General features: G+C 40.0%; 1 protein-coding gene across 16 annotated transcripts in view; it reads left to right on the top strand.

Annotated features, from left to right (window-relative positions):
• The first annotated feature begins 14,322 nt into the window (after positions 1-14,322).
• DLG1 (discs large MAGUK scaffold protein 1) overlaps positions 14,323-22,459 on the top strand; it is a 270,922-nt gene continuing 262,785 nt past the window's right edge. For 13 of the 16 annotated variants that reach the window (XM_027537647.1, XM_027537636.1, XM_027537620.1 and 10 more), the window contains exons 1-3: positions 14,800-15,247; positions 15,708-15,759; positions 16,418-16,549. In XM_027537647.1, coding sequence (XP_027393448.1) covers positions 15,741-15,759; positions 16,418-16,549 — 151 coding nt within the window. In that variant the 5' untranslated portion in view covers positions 14,800-15,247; positions 15,708-15,740. Of the gene's footprint in view, positions 14,419-14,482; positions 14,513-14,799; positions 15,248-15,707; positions 15,760-16,417; positions 16,550-22,459 lie in introns of those variants that run through there. The other 3 variants (XM_027537537.1, XM_027537543.1, XM_027537569.1) reach the window with 3 other exon arrangements.

Genomic DNA, 22,459 nt, shown 5'->3' with positions numbered 1-22,459 from the left:
ACTAGATGGACATTTGTTGGCAAAGTAATGTCTCTGCTTTTAATATGCTGTCAAGGTTGGTCATAACTTTTCTTCCAAGGAATAAGCGTCTTTTTATTTCATGGCTGCAGTCACTATCTGCAGTGATTTTGGAGCCCCCCAAACTAAAGTCTGCCACTGTTTTCATTGTTTCCCCGTCTATTTGCCATGAAGTGATGGAACTGAATGCCATGATTTTAGTTTTCTGAGTGTTGAGTTTTAAGCCAACTTTTTCACTCTCTTGTTTGACTTTCATCAAGAGGCTCCTTAGTTCTTCGCTTTCTGCCATAAGGGTGGTGTCATCTGCATATCTGAGGTTATTGATATTTCTCCTGGCAATCTTGAGTCCAGTTTGTGCTTCATCCAGCCCAGCGTTTCTCATGATGTACTCTGCAGATAAGTCAAGTAAGCAGGGTGACAATATACAGCCTTGATGTACTCCTTTCCCTATTTGGAACCAGTCTGTGGTTCCATGTCCAGTTCTGACTGTTGCTTCCTGACCTGCAAACAGATGTCTCAGGAGGCAGGTCAGGTGGTCTGGTATCCCCATCTCTTGAAGGATCTTCCACACTTTGTGGTGATCCACACAGTCAAAGGCTTTGGCATAGTCAATAAAGCAGAAATAGATGTTTTTCTGGAATTCTCTTGCTTTTTCGATAATCCAACGGATGTTGGCAATTTGATCTCTGGTTCCTCTGCCGTTTCTAAAAGTAGCTTGAACATCTGGAGCCTGGCTTGGAGATGGGAATGGATACTTTAAGTATGTGTGTGTGCTATGTCACTTGTGACCCCATCACTGTAGCCCACTAGGCTTCTCAGTCTGTGGGTTTCTCCAGGCAAGAATACTGGAGTGAGTTGCCATGCCCTCCTCCAGGGGACCTGCTCAACCCTGGGATCAAACCCACATCTCTTATGTCTCCTGCATTGGCAGGTGGATGCTTTACCACTGAGCCACCAGGGAAGTCCTATTTTTAAGTATATGTGCTCCTTCCTATTGTTTGCAGTTTTATTTTTTAACCATAAATACATCTTAGTTATATAGCTTTTAAAATTGTATATTTGTTTAAAAATAGACACTTAAAGAAAGCATTGATATATAAGTTAAAGCATACTGACATTTTAATACTGGATGCTAATAGAGTGGTTTTTCTTAGAGTTTTTATGATTTAGGTAGGGAAGACACAACATTTTACTTTCAAAGGTTTTCTAGAAATCTTAGGGACCCACACATATATCAAGTTAGAAAGATTCTGAGCAGTAAACAAAACTATCTACAAACAGAACCACATTTAGAACCTTGCTGGAGAAAATATGAGAGACCCCCTAGAAAAGGAGATTCTGAACTCTTGTCATTCTGGCCCTGTAGTGACCACTTCCTCCAGCCATCTCAGTTTCCAGGAGGGATGGTTGCTGCAGCAGCAATTGGAGTTATCAGATTATTTACATTTACTTTTGGCAATGAAATTCTCCTTAAGGATTCAATGTGCATGGAAGTTAATGTGCATCACTTAACTTCTCTTTATATAAATTTTATAAGATTTTTTTTTCTTTTTTTTCTTCACCACACTGCATAGCTTGTGGTATCTTAGTATCCTGACCAGGGACTGAATCTGGGCTCTTAGAGGTGAGAACGGGGAGTCCTAACCACTGGATTTCTGGGGAATTTCCTATATGAATTTTAAAATCATCTTTATCCCTTATCATTTTTGTCATGCATGTAATTTTTAAAGGTCAAAGAATGCTACAAGTCCTGTAGTAATAATAAAAACAAGGTCTTTGCCCTCTCCCTACCTCTCCACTGCTTCCATCCCACTCTGGAGAAAAATCTTCAATTCTTTCAGCTGTTTCTTCTGGAACTTCCTATATATCATTAAATAATATAGACAATTGATATTTTTATTCAAAAGTTGAAATCATCAATTTACTTCTATTACATATGTATGACTTATCTGAAATTATTAATATACTAGTTCTCATCCTGCTTTTAGGGCTTCCCTGGTGTCTCAACAGTAAAGAATCTGACTGCCAATGCAGAAGCATGGGTTTGATCCCTGGGTCAGGAAGATCCCCTAGAGAAGGAAATGGCAACACACTCCAGTATTCTTGCCTGGGAATTCTCATGGACAAGAGAAGCCTGGCAGGCTATAGGAGTTGCAGAGTTGGATACAGCTTAGTGAATAAATACATTCTGCTCTTGTAACTGTATCTGTCTTTTTGGTTGTTGTTAAATTATTTTTCATTACTATGTTTTCATTACTAGGACTACAAAACTACTATACTTCTGAACCAAACTGTATATAGTGATATTTCCTTTCTTACACAATTTATTTTCCTGAAATTAACAATTACATGTTTTTTGTTTATTTTTCTGTCAACATCTTCTTAAGTTTTTCCACCCCCTCCAACAGCTCTGAAAAATGCTACTTGATCAAATTTTCCATGTTATCAAAATTATCAACTAGTTTACCAGTTCCATGGCTGTCTTGGAACCATTGATCCTGAAGTCCTCCCACCTTCCAGTCTGTACCACTTCCTCTCAAAGTTCTATTTCACAGTTCTAGTACTGAAATTGTCAGAAACCAGCATCCTGGAAATTCTCTTCACCCATTTCACTTTGGATCCTGTTTCTTGGATCCCATATATCCTATTTTAGTTTATGCTCTTGATGAAGTACATCCATCTAGAAGCCTCCAGAAAAAGCATGTATAAGAGATCAATTTTTTTGAGACACTAAAAAAAAAGGTTTTTTAATTGCATGCAGATTGCTAGTCTGTTTAGACATATGATTCCAAGGAAAAACAATATTTTCCTTAAAAATTTAAGTGCATTGTTTAAATATCTTCTAACTTCCAAAGTTACTGAGAAGTCTGATGCCATTCTGATTTCTAAATTCTTACTATGTGGACTGTTTTTTCTTCTTGGAAGCACTGAGGATCTACACTGCATTTTTAGCGTTCTAAAATATCACAGTGACATATTTTGGTGTGAGTCTTTCTATAACCATTAACCTTGCTGGTCAGTGGGCCTTTTTTGATTTGTAGAATCTTATTTTTCAGTTCTGATGAACTTCTTGCATTATTTACTTCCTTCCCTTAATTTGTTAATTTCTTGTACTACATACTTAATTTTCTCCCTTGATCTCTCTTCTGGAATATCTTTATTTGATATTCTTTGTTTATCAAACCTCTTACTTTCCTAGATTTCCTTTCTCATCCTTTCTTTCTTTCTGGATATTTCCTTGACCTTATCTTCCAAATTTGTTTAGTTTTGTGTTTTGTTTTCAAATTTTTAATTTTAAAGAACTCTTTTCTTCCTTTTTTGATTATAGTGTCCACTTCATGGATTCAGTATCTTCCCTGAGGATAATAATTAAAACTTTTTGATTTTCCCCATATTCCTTGCATTGACTCAGAACTTCTATTTCCTCAGAGATTTTTTTTTCCTGGTGTGTCCATTTTTGGTCACCATCCTTCATGATGGTGACTATTTGGGCATTACCCAAATGTTTGGTGACCCTTGGTTCCTTACTGCTGGTGAAAACAGATGATGGGAAGTTTTTTGTATATGGGAGGGGCTCTTTGATTGGTTTTCTTGAAGGGCAATAAAGTGGCCAACCTGACTTTAAAAATAGTTCTATGGAGATATAATTCACATACCATACAATTCACCCATTTAAAGTGTATAATTCCATGGCTTTTGGTACATTCACTGAGTTGCACATCCAACACCAAATAGATTTTAGAACACACTCATTAACCTCAGAAAAACTCCTAACCCTTTAACGGTCTACCCCAAGTCATAGCCCTCAACCCCAGGCAACCACTAGTCTTCTTGCTATCTCTATAAATTTGCCTATTCAGGATATTTCATATACATAAAAACATACACTATGTGGTCCTTTGTAACTAACTTCTTTTACTTAACATAATATTTTCAAAGATTATGCTTATATCATATAATATATACCAGTACTTTAAGCCTTTTTATTGCTGAATAATAATTCATTGTATGAATATATATATATTTTAGTCCATCGTCTGTTCATGAACTTTCAGGTTGTTTCCACTTTTTGGCTATTGTGGATACTGCTGCTAAGAACATTTGTGTACAATTTTTGTGTGGACATGTGTTTTCAATTCTCTTCGGTATATATTCAGGAGTGGAATTGTGTCATATAGTAACTGTCTGTTTAACCATTTGAGAAACTGCCAGATTGTTTTCTAAAGTGGCTGCACCATTTTACATCCCCACCAGTAACATATGTGGGTTCTGATTGCTCTGTATTCTAGGTGTGTGCTTAGTCACTCAGTCATGTCTGACTCTTTTTGAGCCCATGGACTATAGCCCACCAGGCTCCTCTGTCCATGGGATTTCTCAGTCAAGAATACTCAAATTCTAATAAGGTGGATAAAACTGGAGCCTATTATGTAGAGTGAAGTCAGAAAGAAAAATACCAATACAGTATGTTAATGCATATATATGGAGTTTGATCTCTGAATAATGACCCTACATGCGAGACAGCAAAAGAGACACTGATGTAAAGAACAGACTTTTGGACTCTGTGGGAGAAGGCCAGGGTGGGATGATTTGAGAGAATAGCATTGAAACATGTATATTATTGTTCAGGGACACACACCGATTGAAACCGCCCACCCTGGCCAGGCACCATAGTAACCATTTGCATGAGTTGTTTTATAACAGGAGGTCCTGGTAAGGAACAGGGAACTAATAAGCCTCCACCAACCAGAAGAGTTCGGGAAAGGTCAAAAGGAGACACCACCTATCTGACCACCTCCCAGAATCCTTCTCTCTGGCATCCATCTTGGCTGAACAAGGTGTGAACCACCAGGAAGGACTCTGAGTCAGAACGATTGGCTAAGGACAACCTGGAAACTAATACCATCAACATAAAACCCAAGACTGCAAGCCATGTGACAGAGCAGTTCTCTTGGGTTCCCTTATCCTGCTGCTCTCCATCCGGGTGTTCTTTCCCAATAAAATCACTTGCTTTGTCAGCACATGTGTCTCCTCAGACAGTTCATTTCCAAGTGTTAGACAAGAGCCCAGTTTCAGGCCCTGTAAGGGGTCCCCTTTCCTGCAACATTATCATATATGAAATAGATCTCTAGTCCAGGTTTGATGCATGAGGCAGGGTGCTCAGGGCTGGTGCACTGGGATGACCCTGAGGGATGGGATGGGGAGGGAAGTGGGAGGGGGGTTCAGGATGGGGAACACAAGTACACCCATGGCTGATTCATGTCAATGTATGTCAAAACCACTACAATATTGTAAAGTAATTAGCCTCCAATTAAAATAAATACATTAATTTAAAAATTAATAAATTCTTCTAAAAAATAAAAAAAGAATACTGGAGTGGGTTGTAACCCAACAGAAGAGTGGATTTTCTTCTCCAGGGGATCTCCATGACCCAGGGATTAAACTCGTGTCTCTTGCATCTCCTGCCTTGTAGGTAGATTCTTTACCAACTGAGCTATCCAGGAAGCATATCCTAGGTAGCGTTTGTTCTAATGATAGGTATGTTTTAACAGATGTGTCTTTTTGGTTATAGCCATCCTAGTGGGTATGACGGAGAAGGCAATGGCACCCAACTCCAGTACTCTTGCCTGGAAAATCCCATGGACAGAGGAGCCTGGTGGGCTGCAGTCCATGGGGTCGCTAAGAGTCAGATACGACTGAGTGACTTCACTTTCACTTTTCACTTTCACGCATTGGAGAAGGAAATGGCAACCCACTCCAGTGTTCTTGCCTGGAGAATCCCAGGGATGGGGTAGCCTTGTGGGCTGCCATCTATGGGGTCGCACAGAGTCGGACACGACTGAAGCCACTTAGCAGCCGCAGTAGCAACAGTGGGTATGAAGTTGTATCTGATTGTGATTTTGATTTGCATTTTCCTGGTGGCTCAGACTAACATTTATTGTGAATCTCCCAACTGTGTCTATTGTTTTTTCCCCCTCAGGAAATTCCCTTTTTGTTTTGTCTGGAGGATATGTGTCCAGCTATGGCTCCTGGATCTAAGGGGAGGAAGTAAGTTGGTAAGGGAATATCTCTGTGTTTAGTGTGCATATTTTCTCTTAGTCTCCTGTTTTTATTACTGTAACTCACCACCACCTTCTGCATTTACCACCCCCAAAACTGAAACCTCTCTGTTTCTTCAGTAAATAAAACTCCTGTCTTTTGGAGTAGAAGGGGAGGGGGTCACCCATCTGAGTGTATGGAAACGTAACATCTAATTTCTCCTTATTTAGGTATTTAATCATTCTCCTTTTCATCACCCCCTCCATTGCCCCACAATGCCTAGCTGCACCTCATCTTCAGTGGTATCTGGAGCCTCTATTTCCTTAGCTCTTTTCAGTTCAGTTCAGTTGCTCAGTTGTGTCTGACTCTTTTCGACCCCATGAATCGCAGCACGCCAGGCCTTCCTGTCCATCACCAAGTCCCGGAGTTCACTCAGACTCACGTCCATCGAGTCGTTGATGCCATCCAGCCATCTCATCCTCTGTCGTCCCCTTCTCCTCCTGCCCCCAATCCCTTCCAGCATCAGAGTCTTTTCCAATGCGTCAACTCTTTGCATGAGGTGGCCAAAGTACTGGAGTTTCAGCTTTAGCATCATTCCCTCCAAAAAAATCCCAGGGCTGATCTCCTTCAGAATGGACTGGTTAGATCTCTTTGCAGTTCAAGGGACTCTCAAGAGTCTTCTCCAACACCATAGTTCAAAAGCATCAATTCTTTGGCGCTCAGTCTTCTTCACAGTCCAACTCTCACATCCATACATGACCACTGGAAAAACCATAGCCTTGACTAGACGGACCTTTGTTGGCAAAGTAATGTCTCTGCTTTTCAATATGCTATCTAGGTTGGTCATAACTTTTCTTCCAAGGAGTAAGGGTCTTTTAATTTCATGGCTGCAGCTCTTTTGCTCTTTTAGGATTCTTCAAAACAATATACCTGCTTCTTTCTAGATATAAAATTTTAATTCAAATGTTTAAATTGAATGTTTAACGTTTAAGTGTTTAATTCAAATGTATTTCAAGTGTTTACAAAAATACAGACAATGAGCCAAGCAGATAGTCTTGTTATGTTAATCAATAGTTAACACATCACACAAACACACGCGCATTTTTTCCTACTTGTTTTCTTTTAGTTAGTTATTTTTGACTCCCTCAACTCCTAGCTCAGGCACTTGAATTTGACCAATTCTCCAACTACTTTCTATCTTTTTTGGGGTTACTAAGCACTCTTATTTTCATTGAATATGGAGAAACAAGTTTCTTTTTGTTCTAATATTTTCGGAGTGATTTTCTAAGAGAGAAAGGAATATAGCTTTATTCTACTCCTCTGAATCCAAGCTTCTCTAAATTATCATGGTAACATTTCTTATCCAATATCTGCTCCTCCCTTTTTCTTAAATACTTTCGCCACTTTCATTAGCAATTGATAACATCAGCCTCCTTTTAATTTTTGTTTTTATAGTTATTATTTTATTGTCCCCCACCTACTTTGGGCTTAGCTTTATTTATTCATAAAGTAACTTGCAATTTGAAATGTTTTCCAAGTTTCAGAAATTTTGCAGGGTTTTAGAAAAGCATATGTGGAAGTTTCCTCAACTGTAGCCCAATTTATTAACAAAAGATAATTAATTTCATTTTTTTAAAAAAACTATCTTTTGAAAGAAATTAATCTAATATAAAGGGAATTTAAATAGAAAATAATATTTAAATGATATTTTGTTGTTACTGTTCTGGTGAGCTTAAAATAAAAGGAAATAATAAAGGAATCTGGGGTTATACAACATGAGAAACAGGAAAATGACAGCTCTGGATTGTGTCATTTCCCAAAAATGAGAGACTGGCACAGAGAGCTTCTAGAAGAGTATGGCAGTTTTTTGTGCTAAAGGAGATTGGTCACTGGGACTCAATCAATGTCTCATTATGAAGACTCTTTCGGATTCTTTTGCTTATCAGAATTCTATTAGCCAAGCCACGGTTCAGAAATGAAATACAAATGATTTCCTAAAATTCCAGCAGTGTTTCTTCAAATTCCAATTAGGTTTCCTATGAAAGGATAATCTGACCAGAGGGCCCTACCCAGAGCCTTCTTTGAATAGACACTGGTAATCCTCTTGGTAGGGAGTGGGGTGAGGAGGCTGTCTCATGTAGAGATTTGACTATAATCCTAAGGATTTCAATATGGGATTCTAGAGTTCTGTCAATACTCTGAGCTCCTCACAAGTAGAAAGGCAAATTTGGTTAAACTTAGAAATGTATTTTTAGAAAGTATTACTAATTTCCCACTCCCCCTCCCTGCCCAGAGGAAGACCGATTTTTCCTGAAATGCCAGTAGCGTTCTGCTATCAGGCAGAAGTCTTTAATAATTGTGTGCTGATATTATCTGGGAGCTCTTCTGTCTTGCAAAGGAGAGGATAGCACTAGATGGTGTCCAAGGACCCTTCCAGACTGGTTGTCCCATACATCTGTGAAACCTCTCATTAATACTCAAGGGTATTTTTCAGAGTAAAGGAAGGAGAGACAAAGTTACAGAGTATTTTAAATAAAATCTTTGCATTAAAAAAACTTATTTAGTTATCATGTATAATTAGGGTGTGGATACTTATTTCTTTGTGGTCAGAGGTGACATTCCTATTTCCATAAAAATTATCTTCACTGTTAAAAGCATTCAAATATATGATAAATAGGTAACAGACTAGCCAGTGCTATATTTTATCAGATTCTTTGTGTCTCTCTTCTCTCTCTTTCCCTTAGTATCTGTCTTTCTGACATCTGTATCTCCAATCTGTCTCTTATACACCTGCTGCCTGCCCCAACACATACACACACACACACACACATACAGTTGTTTGCTTGTTGTTTTAGAAAAGAATCAAGTAGAGAAAATGCAACATAATTCAACAGAGTAAACAATGAACTACCCATCAGTCCCACTCTATTACTCACTAGCTGTGGTGTCCTAGACTGGATTATTTATTTCCTTTTTCCTCAATGTCCTCCTCTGCAAAGTGGGAGGTCATAACTGATACATTTATCTCAAAGGTTGCTGTGAGACTACAATGAGTTAAATCTGTCTTTGAACACTCTATGAAGGGCTATAGCAGTACAAAAGTACACCAGTTTAAATGGGAAGAAGTTAGAGAAGGCAATGGCACCCCACTCCAGTACTTTTGCCTGGAAAATCCCAAGGACGGAGGAGCCTGGTGGGCTGCAGTCCATGGGGTCGCTAAGAGTCAGACACGACTGAGCGACTTCACTTTCCCTTTTCACTTTCATGCATTGGAGAAGGAAATGGCAACCCACTCCAGTGTTCTTGCCTGGAGAATCCCAGGGACGGGGGAGCCTGGTGGGCTGCCGTCTCTGGGGTCACACAGAGTCGGACACGACTGAAGCAACTTAGCAGCAGCAGCAGCAGTAGCAGCAGCAGTTATTAGTCTGATACGGACTTAAGAACCCATTACAGCATAATATAGGAATTTGAGGATGGATTATACATTAAAAAGCATGAGTTCAGACCCTAATTGTCATGGAGGTGGGCAACTGTCCATGTTTTAAAGAGAACTGATTTCAACTTGTACCTTGTGTTTTGTTAAGAATTATCTGTGTAGAAGCAGGTCAGTCTTAGTACCACTAAAAATGGATGGAATGGATTTTTGATGTAGATAAAATGGTACAAATACCACAGCAGGGACCAAAATTTCAAGTGCTTGGAACTGTTGTCTCAAAGGCCACTTAGTCCAATCTTCTGTCCTGGTTATCTACCTCTCTCTGACAAGGAACCCTTGCTGGATTCTTTCAGCCTCTGCTAGAAGGGGAACACCCACCATCCTAGGGCAGTTCTTTGTAATTTTACAGTTCTGACCGATTACAGTAAGGAAGAACTTCTTGTGGCCCTGTAAACTCTCATCCATTAGTTTTAGTCCTGTCCCCTAGATACACGGGCTTGTTTGAAGATTAAAATCAAGCTCCCTGAAGTTCTCTTTTCTGAAAGAACTGACCCTAGGTTCCCCACTGGGGCAAGGTTTCACATCCCTGACTGCTCTGCTTACTCTTTTCTTTCTGGGTGCTGATTTGCTAGATCCCTCTTAAGTGTGTTGCCAGGAAATGCCTCCTGAGCTCTTCCTGGAGGTCTAAACCAGCATGGTCACTTGTTTCATTCTCAGCACTGTTCCTTTTCTTGTAGCCTAAGCTGGCATGGCTGTTTTTGATAGCATCCTTTCCTTTTATTGATGACCTTGGCATGGGCAGCACACTGCCACTGCCAGAGTGAGAGCAAAAGATGCAATAGAGTCTGGCAGGACCTGGGTAATTTTACACAAGATAGGCTGGGGACCTGGCTGGGGGTAAGGACACAGACAGAGATGTGGAGCTATAAGGGTGGCTTGGGTAGAGGGATATTACAAAGGGAAGGTTTAAAACTGAGAAACAATTTTGTTTGAGAGTCAAATCTCTGACATCTCAATAGAAGAATAGTGGATTAGAGTCTTTCTCTGTAATCCTTTGGCTCCTAAGGCTTTGAAGCTATTTCAAAGGAAAGTTAAGTTGCAGCTGGAAAGTTTATATACATATATCTATGTATATACATTATTATAATTATTTTTAATGAGGAGGTTGGAACATTAATCAGATCCTGTATTAGATCTCAGTTGATGGCAGCTGCTATCTGCATGAAGTGAGGAGAACTTCGAGGAAATAAAAGTTTGGAAAAATCCAGATGCTATTGCTTTGTATGTTGTGATGATGTGTTAGCCAGACTCTAACAGGCCCCCGTTGAGTCTAACCTTCTGGTATTCATACTCTTTGAGGTTGACCTGAGTAACAAATATGAGGCTGTGGAAATGATGGTATGTTACTTTTGAGATTAGGTTATGAAAGATGTTGTGGTTGCTGCCTTGCTCTCTATGAACACTTGCTCTGGAGGAAGACAGCCACCATATCATGAAGATAATCACGCAGCCTTATAGACAGAACTGCTTGGTAAACTGAGGCCTCTTGCAACAGTAAGAGGCCATGTGGGAGTCATATTGGAAGAGCCTCCTTTAATCCATTAAATCTTCAGATGATTGTAGCCCTGGTAAACATCTTGACTGCAATCTCTTGAGACCACAAGCCAGAACCATCCAGCTAAAGTTCTCCTGAATTTCTGATGCACAGAAAATGTGACATAATGTTTATTACTGTTTTAGTTACTAAGCTACTGTGTTTTAAGTTACTAAGCTCTGAGGAATTTGTTATGCAGCTTTAGGTAACTAATACTGATGGACAGAATGTAGGAATGAAGAATAAAGGCTCTGCATTCTAGGCCTGGACTTATCCTAGCCCCAAGGGTGGAACAGGTGTTAGCATCATTCATTTATGTCCATTCTGGACACTGCTGACCACGTATGGCTAAAAGATGACAAGAAGAAGGGGCTTCATGTCCTCTTGTTTCCTCTTCTTTCTCTGCCTTCTTGTTTTTAGGGAGAGGACTAGGAAGACACTGAGAACTCACACAGATTTTGTTTTTGACTTGTCAGTGGCTCCTGAGAAAACCTGCATTGGTCTTTGTCCATTTGTTACTAGGCTGTTGGTCCTTGAGAGCAGGGCTTAGATCTTTATTTCTATCCCCATCACCTACCAAGTGAACATATTTGAACAACAGATGAATTTAAGGGGGTAGATGAACTCTCTTCTCCTAAATTCTGCTGATTCCATTCTTAGAATGGTTCCTGAAGTGGAACCACTTCACTCACAGTTCATCATTGAAGTCTTGGTAACAGCATGCATGCCATCAGTCATTTTCACTGTTAACCCTTTACTGTGCTGTGCTTAGTTGCTCAGTCTTGTCCAACTCTTTGCGACTCGAAGAACTATAGCCTGCTAGGCTCCTGTCCACAGGGATTCTCAAGGCAAGAATACTGGACTGGGTTGCCATGCACACCTCCAGGGGATCTTCCTAATCCAGGGATCCAACCCAGGTCTCCCGCATTGCAGGCAGATTCTTAACCATCTGAGTCATCCAGGGAAGCCCACTATTAACCCTTCCCACCAGCTATTTCACTATTTAAAAAATCCTCCTATTTAAGCCCTTGCTTTTAAGATCTTCCTTTTACTTTTCCATCCCATTTCTTCTCTGAAATGCTGCTTTAACTGTTGCTCAAGCTCCCATGATGCAGGAGCACATAAAGAGATTTTCTATCAATACACCAGCAATATACTACTCTCAGGTGTCCAAAGTCACAGTGGAAGGAATCTTGAACTGAAGCTAGGAGCATTAATTCTGGGCTGCTGTCACTGATTGGTCTGTATGTCCTTGGGCAAATTGCTTCCCCTCTCTGGACCTCAGTTTATCTTAAACTGAGATAGTAAGTCTAGATGAGCTCTTAAGTCATTGGGTTCTCATAACAAGTTAGGATTCCAAGATGCAATCCAGAACTGAAACCTGTATACCTCTGAGCAACTGTTATGATTACAGTACAAGGTTTCCGGGACTTCTCTTTATTAGCCCAAGGATATTGCCTCAGTGAAAGGCTATCTGGTTTATTGGGGAAAGCCTTCTAATTTTGACAGACATGATCTCTGTGGTTCCAGTTTTGTCACTAACTCTGGGTGATCTTGAAATAGCTCAACAGAATTCCATCACCTCCACTAGCTTTGTTCACAGTGATGCTTCCTAAGCTCCACTTGACTTCGAATTCCAGGGTGCCTGGTTCTAAATGAGTGATCACACCATCATGATTATCTGGGTCATGAAGATCTTTTTGTACAGTTCTTCTGTGTATTCTTGCCACCTCTTCTTATTATCTTCTGCTTTTGTTAGGTCCATACCATTTCTGTCCTTTATTGAGCCCATCTTTGCATGAAATGGTCCCTTGGAATCTCTAATTTTCTTGAAGAGATCTCTAGTCTTTTCCATTCTATTGTTTTCCTCTTTTCTTTGCATTAATCACTGAGGAAGGCTTTCTTATCTCTCCTTGCTATTCTTTGGAACTCTTCATTCAGATGGGTATATCTTTCCTTTTCTCCTTTGTCTTTTGCTTCTCTTCTTTTCACAGCTATTTGTAAGGAATCACTGCACATCATGACTGCAGCCATGAAAAGACACTTGCTCCTTGGAAGAAAAGTTATGACCAACCTAGACAGCATATTAAAAAGTAGAGACATTACTTTGCCAACAAAGGTCCGTCTAGTCAAAGCTATAGTTTTTCCAGTAGTCATGTATGGATGTGAAAGTCGGGCTATAAGAAAGCTGATAGAAGAAGAATTGATGCTGTTGAACTGTGGTGTTGGAGAAGACTCTTGAGAGTTCCTTGGACTGCAAGGAGATCCAACCAGTCAATCCTAAAGGAAATCAGTTATGAATATTCACTGGAAGGACTGATGCTGAAACTCCAAACTTTGGCCACCTGATGGGAAGAACTGGCTCACTGGAAAAGACCCTGATACTGGGAAAGATTGAAGGTGGGAGGAGAAGGGGACGACAGGAGATGAGATGGTTGAATGGCATCACCGACTCAATGGACAAGAGTTTGAGTAAGCTTCAGGAGTTGGTGATGGACAGGGAGGCCTGGCGTGCTGCAGTCCATGGGGTCGCAAAGAGTCGGACACGACTGAGCGACTGAACTGAATTGGGTGATCTTAGGCAAATTCTTCTTTCTGGATCAGAGCATGGAGGTTGCTGCTACACAGAAGAGGGTCGACGACCTGGAAGTGATTTGGACATCTTTGACCAATTCCTTTTCCAGATCCTGGGAGGCTCAGCCCAGGAGCCAGGTCCTGGCCGGCCAGTTGTCCCTTTCCTAGGTGCAACCGAAAGTTAAACTAGCTTTGCTAACTGAGCTTCGGCTGGGCGGGCGGTAGCTACAGGTGAGTTCTTAAAGGGGCCGCCAGAGCTTGAGTAATACTTGAAGCTGTTGACTTGGAGGGAGTTGCAGGCAAGGGAGAATGAATGAGAAAACGAACGAACCAATTTTCTATTTCCTTCCTTAAATGCATTCATACTTGGAATTAATCACTTAGATTTAAAAAATTCTCTGGTAAAACCTTCAATCTCTTATCAGATTAACTAATCTCCATGTTTTACCTACCCTTCTTTAATTCAGTTCCTCCGAAACTTTTACTGAGGGGCTAATACTAACTTTTAAAAAATTAGCACCGAGTGTAAGAACGCAAAGACGGCACCCCTCCCCCTCGCAAATGCTTCCCTTTTCCCCCTCCCAGGCTCCGCCCTTTCCCGCCCCCTATCGTGGGTGGCGCAGTCGACACCTCCCAGAGAATGCTTTTCCAGGTTGGGGATCCACCCCTGGGGTGGATCTCTCTCCGGCAGAGTTGGAAACGATACGCGTTTAGTGAGGTTAAAGGGTGTCTCGGAATGTGTGTCCTGAATCTGGTGTAGGTGAGGTCACATTTCTCTTCCATCACTGTCACTCTTCCTCGCCTGGTGCTCTACTCGCTCAGAGCCGCGGGACACACCGGTGGGCTAGGACGAGGTAAAGGCGGGCTCTTCCAGGGCGCCCTGACCCACCTGTAGAGTCTGTGCGTGAACTCCTTTGTTCTCAGAACCACTTCGGTGGCCGCGCCTTTATGCAAGGAGCTTCACTTGGATGTTCCTCAGGTCCCCTTCTGCCGTCCCCAGCCCCCTCCTGGCCCTCCTCCCTCTTCGAACCCAAAGGTAGCAGCGCTGAGAGCCCGGGGCTCGGCGCGAGCCGCCTCCTCACTTCCCATTGGCTGAGAGCGCTGGGAAAGCGGTCACGTGGGGGCGCGGCAATCCAGATCAAGGGCCGCCATCTTGGCGGAAAGTTTGGGGGGAGAGCGGTTGGGGGCGCGGAAGGAGGCGAGGTTCCGGGGGTGTGGCGGCTAAGAGCTGAGAGGGCGAGCGGGCTAGCGGGCACCGGCGAGTGAGGAGGCGCCGGGGGCTGAGGCGGAGGAAGAGGCAACGGGGGTGCAGCCGCCGAGGGGAGCTCCTCCCCCGTTCCCTCACCCCCGTCTGCACAGCTCCGCGAGCCCCGGGTGGGGCGGGGGGACGTGGAGCGGGGCAGGGCGGGGGAGACGGTCCGGGGCGCACCCCAGCTCCGAGCGCACGCCACTCGCAGGAACTTTGTGGCGGCGCCGCAGGTGTGGGGGCCCGCGGAGGTGTGCATGTGGGGCACGAGGGCGTCGGAGAGCGGTCGCTGTCCTGTCCGGCCCTCGCTGGAGTAGCTCGGAGGAAGCCAACAAGGAATCAGGCAAGCGAGAGGAGGGGGCCCGAGCAGGGCGGGGTGATCATTCCAGTTGGTTCCTTCTCCGACTGCTTTACAGTCTCTGCTGGTTTAGGGGCCAAGGGTCGGAGCGCCTCTTCACCCACCAGTAGCAGGTGGGGGGTATGCCTTCTAATACCGGGGGAGGGGTGGCCCCACGTCTAGCATTAAGCGCCCTTTGGAAAAGGGGCAGCTTTCGAGGAGAGTTTGGCAGCTTGCTACTGTCTGCTCTTAATTTGCAGGGGAACCCAACGTTAGGTAAAAGCTTTCTACATTGACACTGCTGGGTTTTGAGGCTCTTTCTCCTTTCACTTGGGAAAACTTTGCCAGGTGGACTTTTCAAATAGGGCTAGGAGTTTTTCGATTTGAGAGTTAGGGGTAAATGCTAGGTTAACCTCGATTCTGTTCTTTTCTGAATTCAGTTCTGTTTCCTGTTTTGTGTTCTAAGGTGTGTGTGCTCTCTTCCTGATTCTGGAGAAAAATGCCGGTCCGGAAGCAAGGTGAGAGTTTACTTCGGAACTCTTGTGGGTATCCCTAGCTTTTTTTCTGTTTTGTGCTTGCTGTGTATTAGAGATGTTTGTGTAACTGATGAAACAGCACAGCCTTAGCCTTACTACTTATGGAATCTAAGCCTCAATCATTCAGAAGATGGAAACACCTAAACGTTTGTCAAACTTTTTTCCCTTGCTATCTCTCTAGTGACTGGAGAGGCAATTAACTTTTTTCCCTCTGAAATGTCTTTTTAAAAAGTTTGTATTGGCGTTTTAATATTTCATTTTATTATTCTTAGTAAACCCTTTCGTGAACGAATGTAGAATATTGGCTAAGAACTACTAGTTTTGAAAGAATATTTGAATTATAATGACGGATTGTAGTAATCGGCGTTTGTATATTAGATCAACTGAAACCGTGTTATTAACGCTGATTAAATGATCACTAGAACACATTGGTTACAAAGTACTCACCTTGTTTTATTGTGACATAATGAACAGTTTTGGATCATTTCTAAGGACTATGTGTACAGGAACATAGTAGCATGGATTGACTTGGAGGTTTGGAGAATCGTTTAGGTATCTTTGTAGTCATTTGCTGCATAGCTAGTTTGTAATACTTCCTTGTAAATATATAATTTTAATCAAACTTTTTGTTTCTTTTCAGATACCCAGAGAGCATTGCACCTTTTGGAAGATTATCGTTCGAAACTAAGCCAAACAGAAGACAGACAGCTCAGAAGTTCCATAGAACGGGTTATTAACATATTCCAGAGCAACCTCTTTCAGGCTTTAATAGGTGGGAATTAAAACTTTATTTGTGACCATTATGTGTCAGCTGGGCTTAAGGCTTCTCTGAATTCACTTATTTTGAACTTAAGAGAGGGATATACTTGGTTCTTTGTGAGGCATGCAGTTACTTGAACATCCAGTGAATTGTGTATTTTGATACTTAGACCAATATCTTTTCCAAAAATATCTAATAACCAAAAAAACTTTCAGTATGATTATTTCAGTGGTCTTTGATAACAAAGTGTAATATCCTAGCATTAAAAAATGAAGAGGTTGCAAAAAGTAATGACTGAATAACTGTTAGCTTGTTTCTTTGTTGGTTTTGTTATTTCTCTGGAATCTCTGAAAATGTTTGAAGAGTTGTGTGTTTAAGAACATTCATTCTCTTAATATAGACCTCTGTTTAAACTTGGCATTTGTAGAGTTATAGACTTGAAAAATGATCTTACAGGTAATCTTGGTCTAATCTTGTTTTACAGACAAGAATATTGAAACAGAATTTTATTCTTAACTGTAACTTAAATTTGATGTGGTTCATTGTTTTAAAGGAGAACTGAACAAGGGTGCTGAGTTCTACTCCTGACAGTGCTATTGATTGAATGAGATGGTATAAATCATATAATCTTTTCTAGGTCACTGCATTAGCTGTAGCATGTGGATGCAGTGGTACAGTGGCTTTTAACCTTTTTCCTAAAAAGTAGCTAGATTCTTTTTTAAAGCAAAGTCTTATATTATGTACACAATTCCTGGTATATAAAACAAGATGATCTGTTCTGGCCCTCTTCTCTAGGTACCTTGAAAAGTTTACAAACCACTGAACTAGAAAAATTGTCCCTTTCAATTCTAAGAATAAAATGCATTTTTATTCATCATTGACTATATAACATTAAAATAAGACATTTCATTGGATTATATTTTTTTCCTCAGTAGTTACAGCCTTATATCTGTGTATCAATGGAGTAACTTTTGATGTGATTTGAGGTTAATGTATCCTATTCTATAGTACTTTGAAGTTAATGTAGTCTATCAAATAGCTTATTGGTAAATTGATACTCTACTAAATTAGTTTTAGAATTAAAACGTTAAAGAAGATCACTCAGTACACTTAAATATAATTTAGCATTATTATGAACTTTTGAAAACATACACGGCAACAGAGAGAACAGTGTAATGAACTATTATGTCTGTCACTCATGTTTAAAAATGACCAGTATTTTGCTTATTTTGTTTAAACAGATGGACATTTATTAAATTTGAATTTCTAAGTTCTGAGGTTTAAGGTCCAAATGGATCAAATTGGATTCCTCTGAAAAAACAACAAAGGAAGGGAAAATCATTTTTAGTTATTTTCTAAATCACCATTAAACCTAGGAATGTTTTATTTAGTAGGCTCACCGTTTAGGAAAAAGTAGTATGACTTGTATGTCTTATTTTACATGTAATTCATGGATAGATGAAGTCCTCTGTGTGGAGTCCATGACTTAAGGAAATGATTAGTGAAGTAGTCAACCAGAAACAACACTGAGATTGAGATGGGAAGTAGATTTGCAATGTTGATGGGGATTTTTTTTTTTTTTTGGTATATTCTGCCTCCCCTATTTTGAATGTTTATTCTTATGCATAATTGAATTCTGATAGAGTTAGTTTTCTAATTGTAACTTATACTTGTCAATCTTCTTTGTCCTGTGTAATTTTATTGGTTGTGAGTTTAAGCTTTGCTGTTTAGGTTTACTTATATTTTAAGGTCGTATAGAATGTAGTATCAGATTTTGGTGTAAGGAAAGTAATACATTTTAGGAATTTTGAAACAAGTAAATTTAGTAGAGGGTTTTTTGTGTTTCTATACTGTAATTGAATTAATTGTTGACACTACTAAATTAATAAATGCAATTTTTGGTACATGCTTAAGTTGGATTAATTAATTTTTGAAAATTTTTAGGTCAGTAAGATTTTCTTTCCTTTGTACCTGTACCATTGTTTTTGAAACAGTGTGATAGTTTTTTAAACCTGTAAATTACCCTAAGTTAAAAACTAGAGTCCATTGTGTTCATAGTATGTATGGAAAAATTCTGTTAACTGTTTTTTCCTTTAGTAGGTAGTACTTCATCTTCTGAGGTGATACTTGTGAATCATTGAATTAAAGGAGACCTAGAGTCTTGACCACTAATTGTTGAAAATCATATGGTGCTTAAGGGTTTTGACTTTAAGAGTTTGGAAGTCATTGCCTTAGCTATAGTGAATTACTTAGTTACTACTTGGACTTGCAGTCTACAACAGTTATTTATTGAGTGATTCTTGAATTGGTAGTTTGTATCCACTGTTTTCATGCATTTAAAACAACTTTGTGCAAGGACCTAAGTTGCTATGGGAATCCCCCCCACCCCATAGTTGATATATTATTAAGGTTAGGCTTCCGGCACCTTGAGGGCTTCCTTGGTGGCTCAACAGTAAAGAATCCACCTGCAGTGCAGGAGACACGGGTTCAATCCCTGGGTCGGGAAGATACCCTGGTGAAGGAGATGGCAACCCACTCCAGTATTCTTGCCTGAGAAATCCCATGAAGAGAGGACCCTGGCAGACTAGTCCATGGGGTTTCAAGAGCTGGACACAACTTAGCAACTAAACCACAACCACTTTGTTGTTATTCAGAGGAATAGGCATACACATACTGTGCTATATCTGTTCTAAGATACCAATTTTTAAAAACTTCAACATCTCTGAACTTGGGATGAATTTTATAGTGGATATATATTGGCACTGGTTTTGCATTCTTAGTGGCATGTGAAATAATGGTGCCTTTTATAGTTGATAGTGTCAGTATCAGTATCCTCAATTCAGTGAAATATGGTAATCATTGTTCTTGCTCTGAGGCTTGGTAGTAGTATCCTTGATACTACTTGAAAGTAGAAAAGATTTTATTAACTTCAGAGTTTCAGCTAAGTTGTTTCTTTAGAGGTGAGTGTTTAAATTATAGCTTTAAAAAAGTCTGTGAACTGGGCGTTTAAAAAAAATTTATTCCCCAAACATCTGGTGGTTATTTTTGTATAAATGGGAAATAAAGTCCACCTAATTTTAATCCCTAATTTAGGTGAGAGCAAGTTGAAAACTTAATGTATTTGATTTTGTAGTCTCATTTTCTGTACTTCTAGTTGAAAATTTTGTGAGTAAAATAGATTGGATATGGTTTGATGATAGTCAGCTGTTCAGGTCCATAGTGGTTTGTGGTCATCTCTCAGTCTCAGGTTTGTCTGGGATCAGAGAGGATCTCGGTAGTCCTCAAAGATTTTGTAGCAGTCTAGACCTCTGGGTTTACTTACGGGACCAGAGTACCCATCTACCTTCCTTGTCCATAGGAGAAAATCCTAGGCTAAAGATCAGACTGGCTTTGGAGACTTTAGTAAGTTGAATCACATGATTTGTATATTTTGTCTGTGATAAATAGCAGTCTTATTTTAAAGCACTATTTTATTTTAATTCTGCACATATTTCAAAGTGAAGATGGATTATGCAATGAAACTGTCCATTTCTGAGATTTTTAGCTTCAAATTTGTTTACTGCTACTTTATTAACTTTCCCTTGCCCTTGTAAACATAGTGAACTGCATTTAAATTTGGAAATACTGAGTTTCAGGTGTGACTCCTTTTTTAATTGTAAAAGAAAAACCTAAAATCTATCACCTTAACCATTTTTAAAAGTGTTGGTTAGCGTGTTAAGTATATTCATATTGCTGTAAAACAATTCAGAACTTTTTCATCTTGCAAAACTAAAACTTGATATGTGTTAAGCAACAGCTCCCCTTTTCTTCCTCTCTCCAGACCTTGGTAACCACCATTCTACTTTCTGTCTCTGATTTTGACTACTATAAATACCTCATATAGGGAAATCATAAAGTATTTGTCTTTTTGTGACAGGTTTATTTTACTTAAATGTTCTCAAAGTTCATTCATGTTGTAGCATGTGATAGGATTTCCTTCCTTATTAAGGATGAATAATAGTGAGTGGTGGCAGGTGGCATTGTCCACCTCCCCAAATATGTGTGTGTGTTTGTATAAATGTGTGTGTGTCAGATTTTTGTTTATCCATTGATCCCTAGATAGATGTTTGCATTGTTCTACCTCTTGACTGTTGTGAACAGTGTGACTGTGTGAGTATGCAAGTATCTCTTTGAGAATCTACTTTCAGTTCTTTTGAGTGTACATGTGAAAGTGGCATTGTAGGATCGTATGATAGTTAAATTTTTAATTTTTCCAAGGAACCACCATAATGTTTTTCATAGAAATTGCATCTTTTTATAATCCCAGCAACAGCGCACAGGGTTCCAGTTTCTCCAGCTTTGCTAACACTTGATTTTCAGTTTTTTTGATAGTAGCCATCCTAATGGATGTGATAATATGATTACTTTTTAAGAATGTAAAAAGTAATAATGGCTAATATTTATTAAACACTGTCTGTGTGCTGATAAAAATATCTCATTTAGTCATCATAATTCTGTGAGATGTGTATTCACCTATGAGGTGATTATACCATTTTATAGATTAGAAGAAAAAGAGGAGATGGGTGATTATGTAGCTTGCCCAAGAATTCTCAGATAGTCAGTTGTGGAGCCAGAAACTGGACTTGGCTAATCTGATCCAGAGTCTCTCTTCACCTTCAACCATTAGGGTGGTCTTTATCATAAGTTTAATACTATTATGGGATAAAGAACACTGACAACAGGTATGTTTAACATGGATGTTGCTCTGTAGGGTCAATGTTTTTTAAAAGTTTTTACTTTAAAGGAGAATGTTTATAATGATGGAATACATACTTTGAAAAGTGTATTCAGTAATCAGAGTTTACACACTTCCAGCCATAATGGTAAAATGTCAGAGTTCCTTAGATTTTTGCTTATTATTGGCCTCAGTGATATATGTTAGTATATCGTTGTACACCTGTGTGTGTGTGTGTGTGTGTGTGCAGGTTTGAGGAAGGAAAACAGTTATAACAAAATATGGATCAGACTATTGGCTACAACTTTATGGAATTGGAGGAAAATTTTATTAACTTTCTGGTTGGTGGTTTTGATTGAATTGGGTTGTTACTTATTTGTTACTCTTGCTTTGAGGCAATACTTTGAAAAAGCAGAAGCTGGTTGAATTTTCTTTAGAACCTTGCAATCACACAGCTGTAAAAGCATCTTTAAATATTTCTTCTAGCCCTAGTTATTTTATGTATGTAGGGACAGTAAATTTTTTCATAATAAAAATTTCTTTTTCCAATAATTTTCCCGATATACTATCCAGGTATTGCATTTAGTTGTCAAGTCTCTTTATTGTTGCTGTCAGTCTCTGTGTCATGTCCGACTCTTTATGGCCCCGTGGACTGCAGCATGCCAGGCTTCCCTGTCCTTCCTGTCCCCTGTTCTTCACCATCTCCCAGAGCTTGCTGAAATTCACTGTCCATTCAGTCAATGATGCCACCCAACCATCTTGTCCTCTGTCGTCCCCTTCTCCTGCCTTCAGCCTTTCCCAGCATCAGGGTCTTTTCTGATGATCCAGCTCTTCTCATCAGTTGGCTAGAGTACTGGAGCTTCAGCTTCAGCATCAGTCCTTCTAATGAATATTCAGGGTTGAGTTCCTTTAAGATTGACTGGTTTGGTCTCCCTGAAGTCCAAGGGACTCTCAAGAGTCTTCTCCAACACCACAGTTCAGAAGTATCAATTCTTCAATGCTCAGCCTTCTTTATGGTCCAACTCTCAAATTCATACATGAGTACTGGAAAAACCATAGCTTTGACTAGATGGACCTTTGTTGGCAAAGTAATGTCTCTGCTTTTTAATATGCTGTCTAGGCTAGTCATAGCTTTTCTTCCGAGGAGCAAGCGTCTTTTAATTTAATGGCTGCAGTCACTATCTGCAGTGATTTTGGAGCCCCCCGCC

Source organism: Bos indicus x Bos taurus, chromosome 1 (genome assembly GCF_003369695.1).
Source record: "Bos indicus x Bos taurus breed Angus x Brahman F1 hybrid chromosome 1, Bos_hybrid_MaternalHap_v2.0, whole genome shotgun sequence".
Lineage (NCBI taxonomy): Eukaryota > Metazoa > Chordata > Mammalia > Artiodactyla > Bovidae > Bos > Bos indicus x Bos taurus.
The sequence above is the reverse complement of the archived record's forward strand: the minus strand, read 5'-3'. Positions and strand labels throughout refer to the sequence as shown.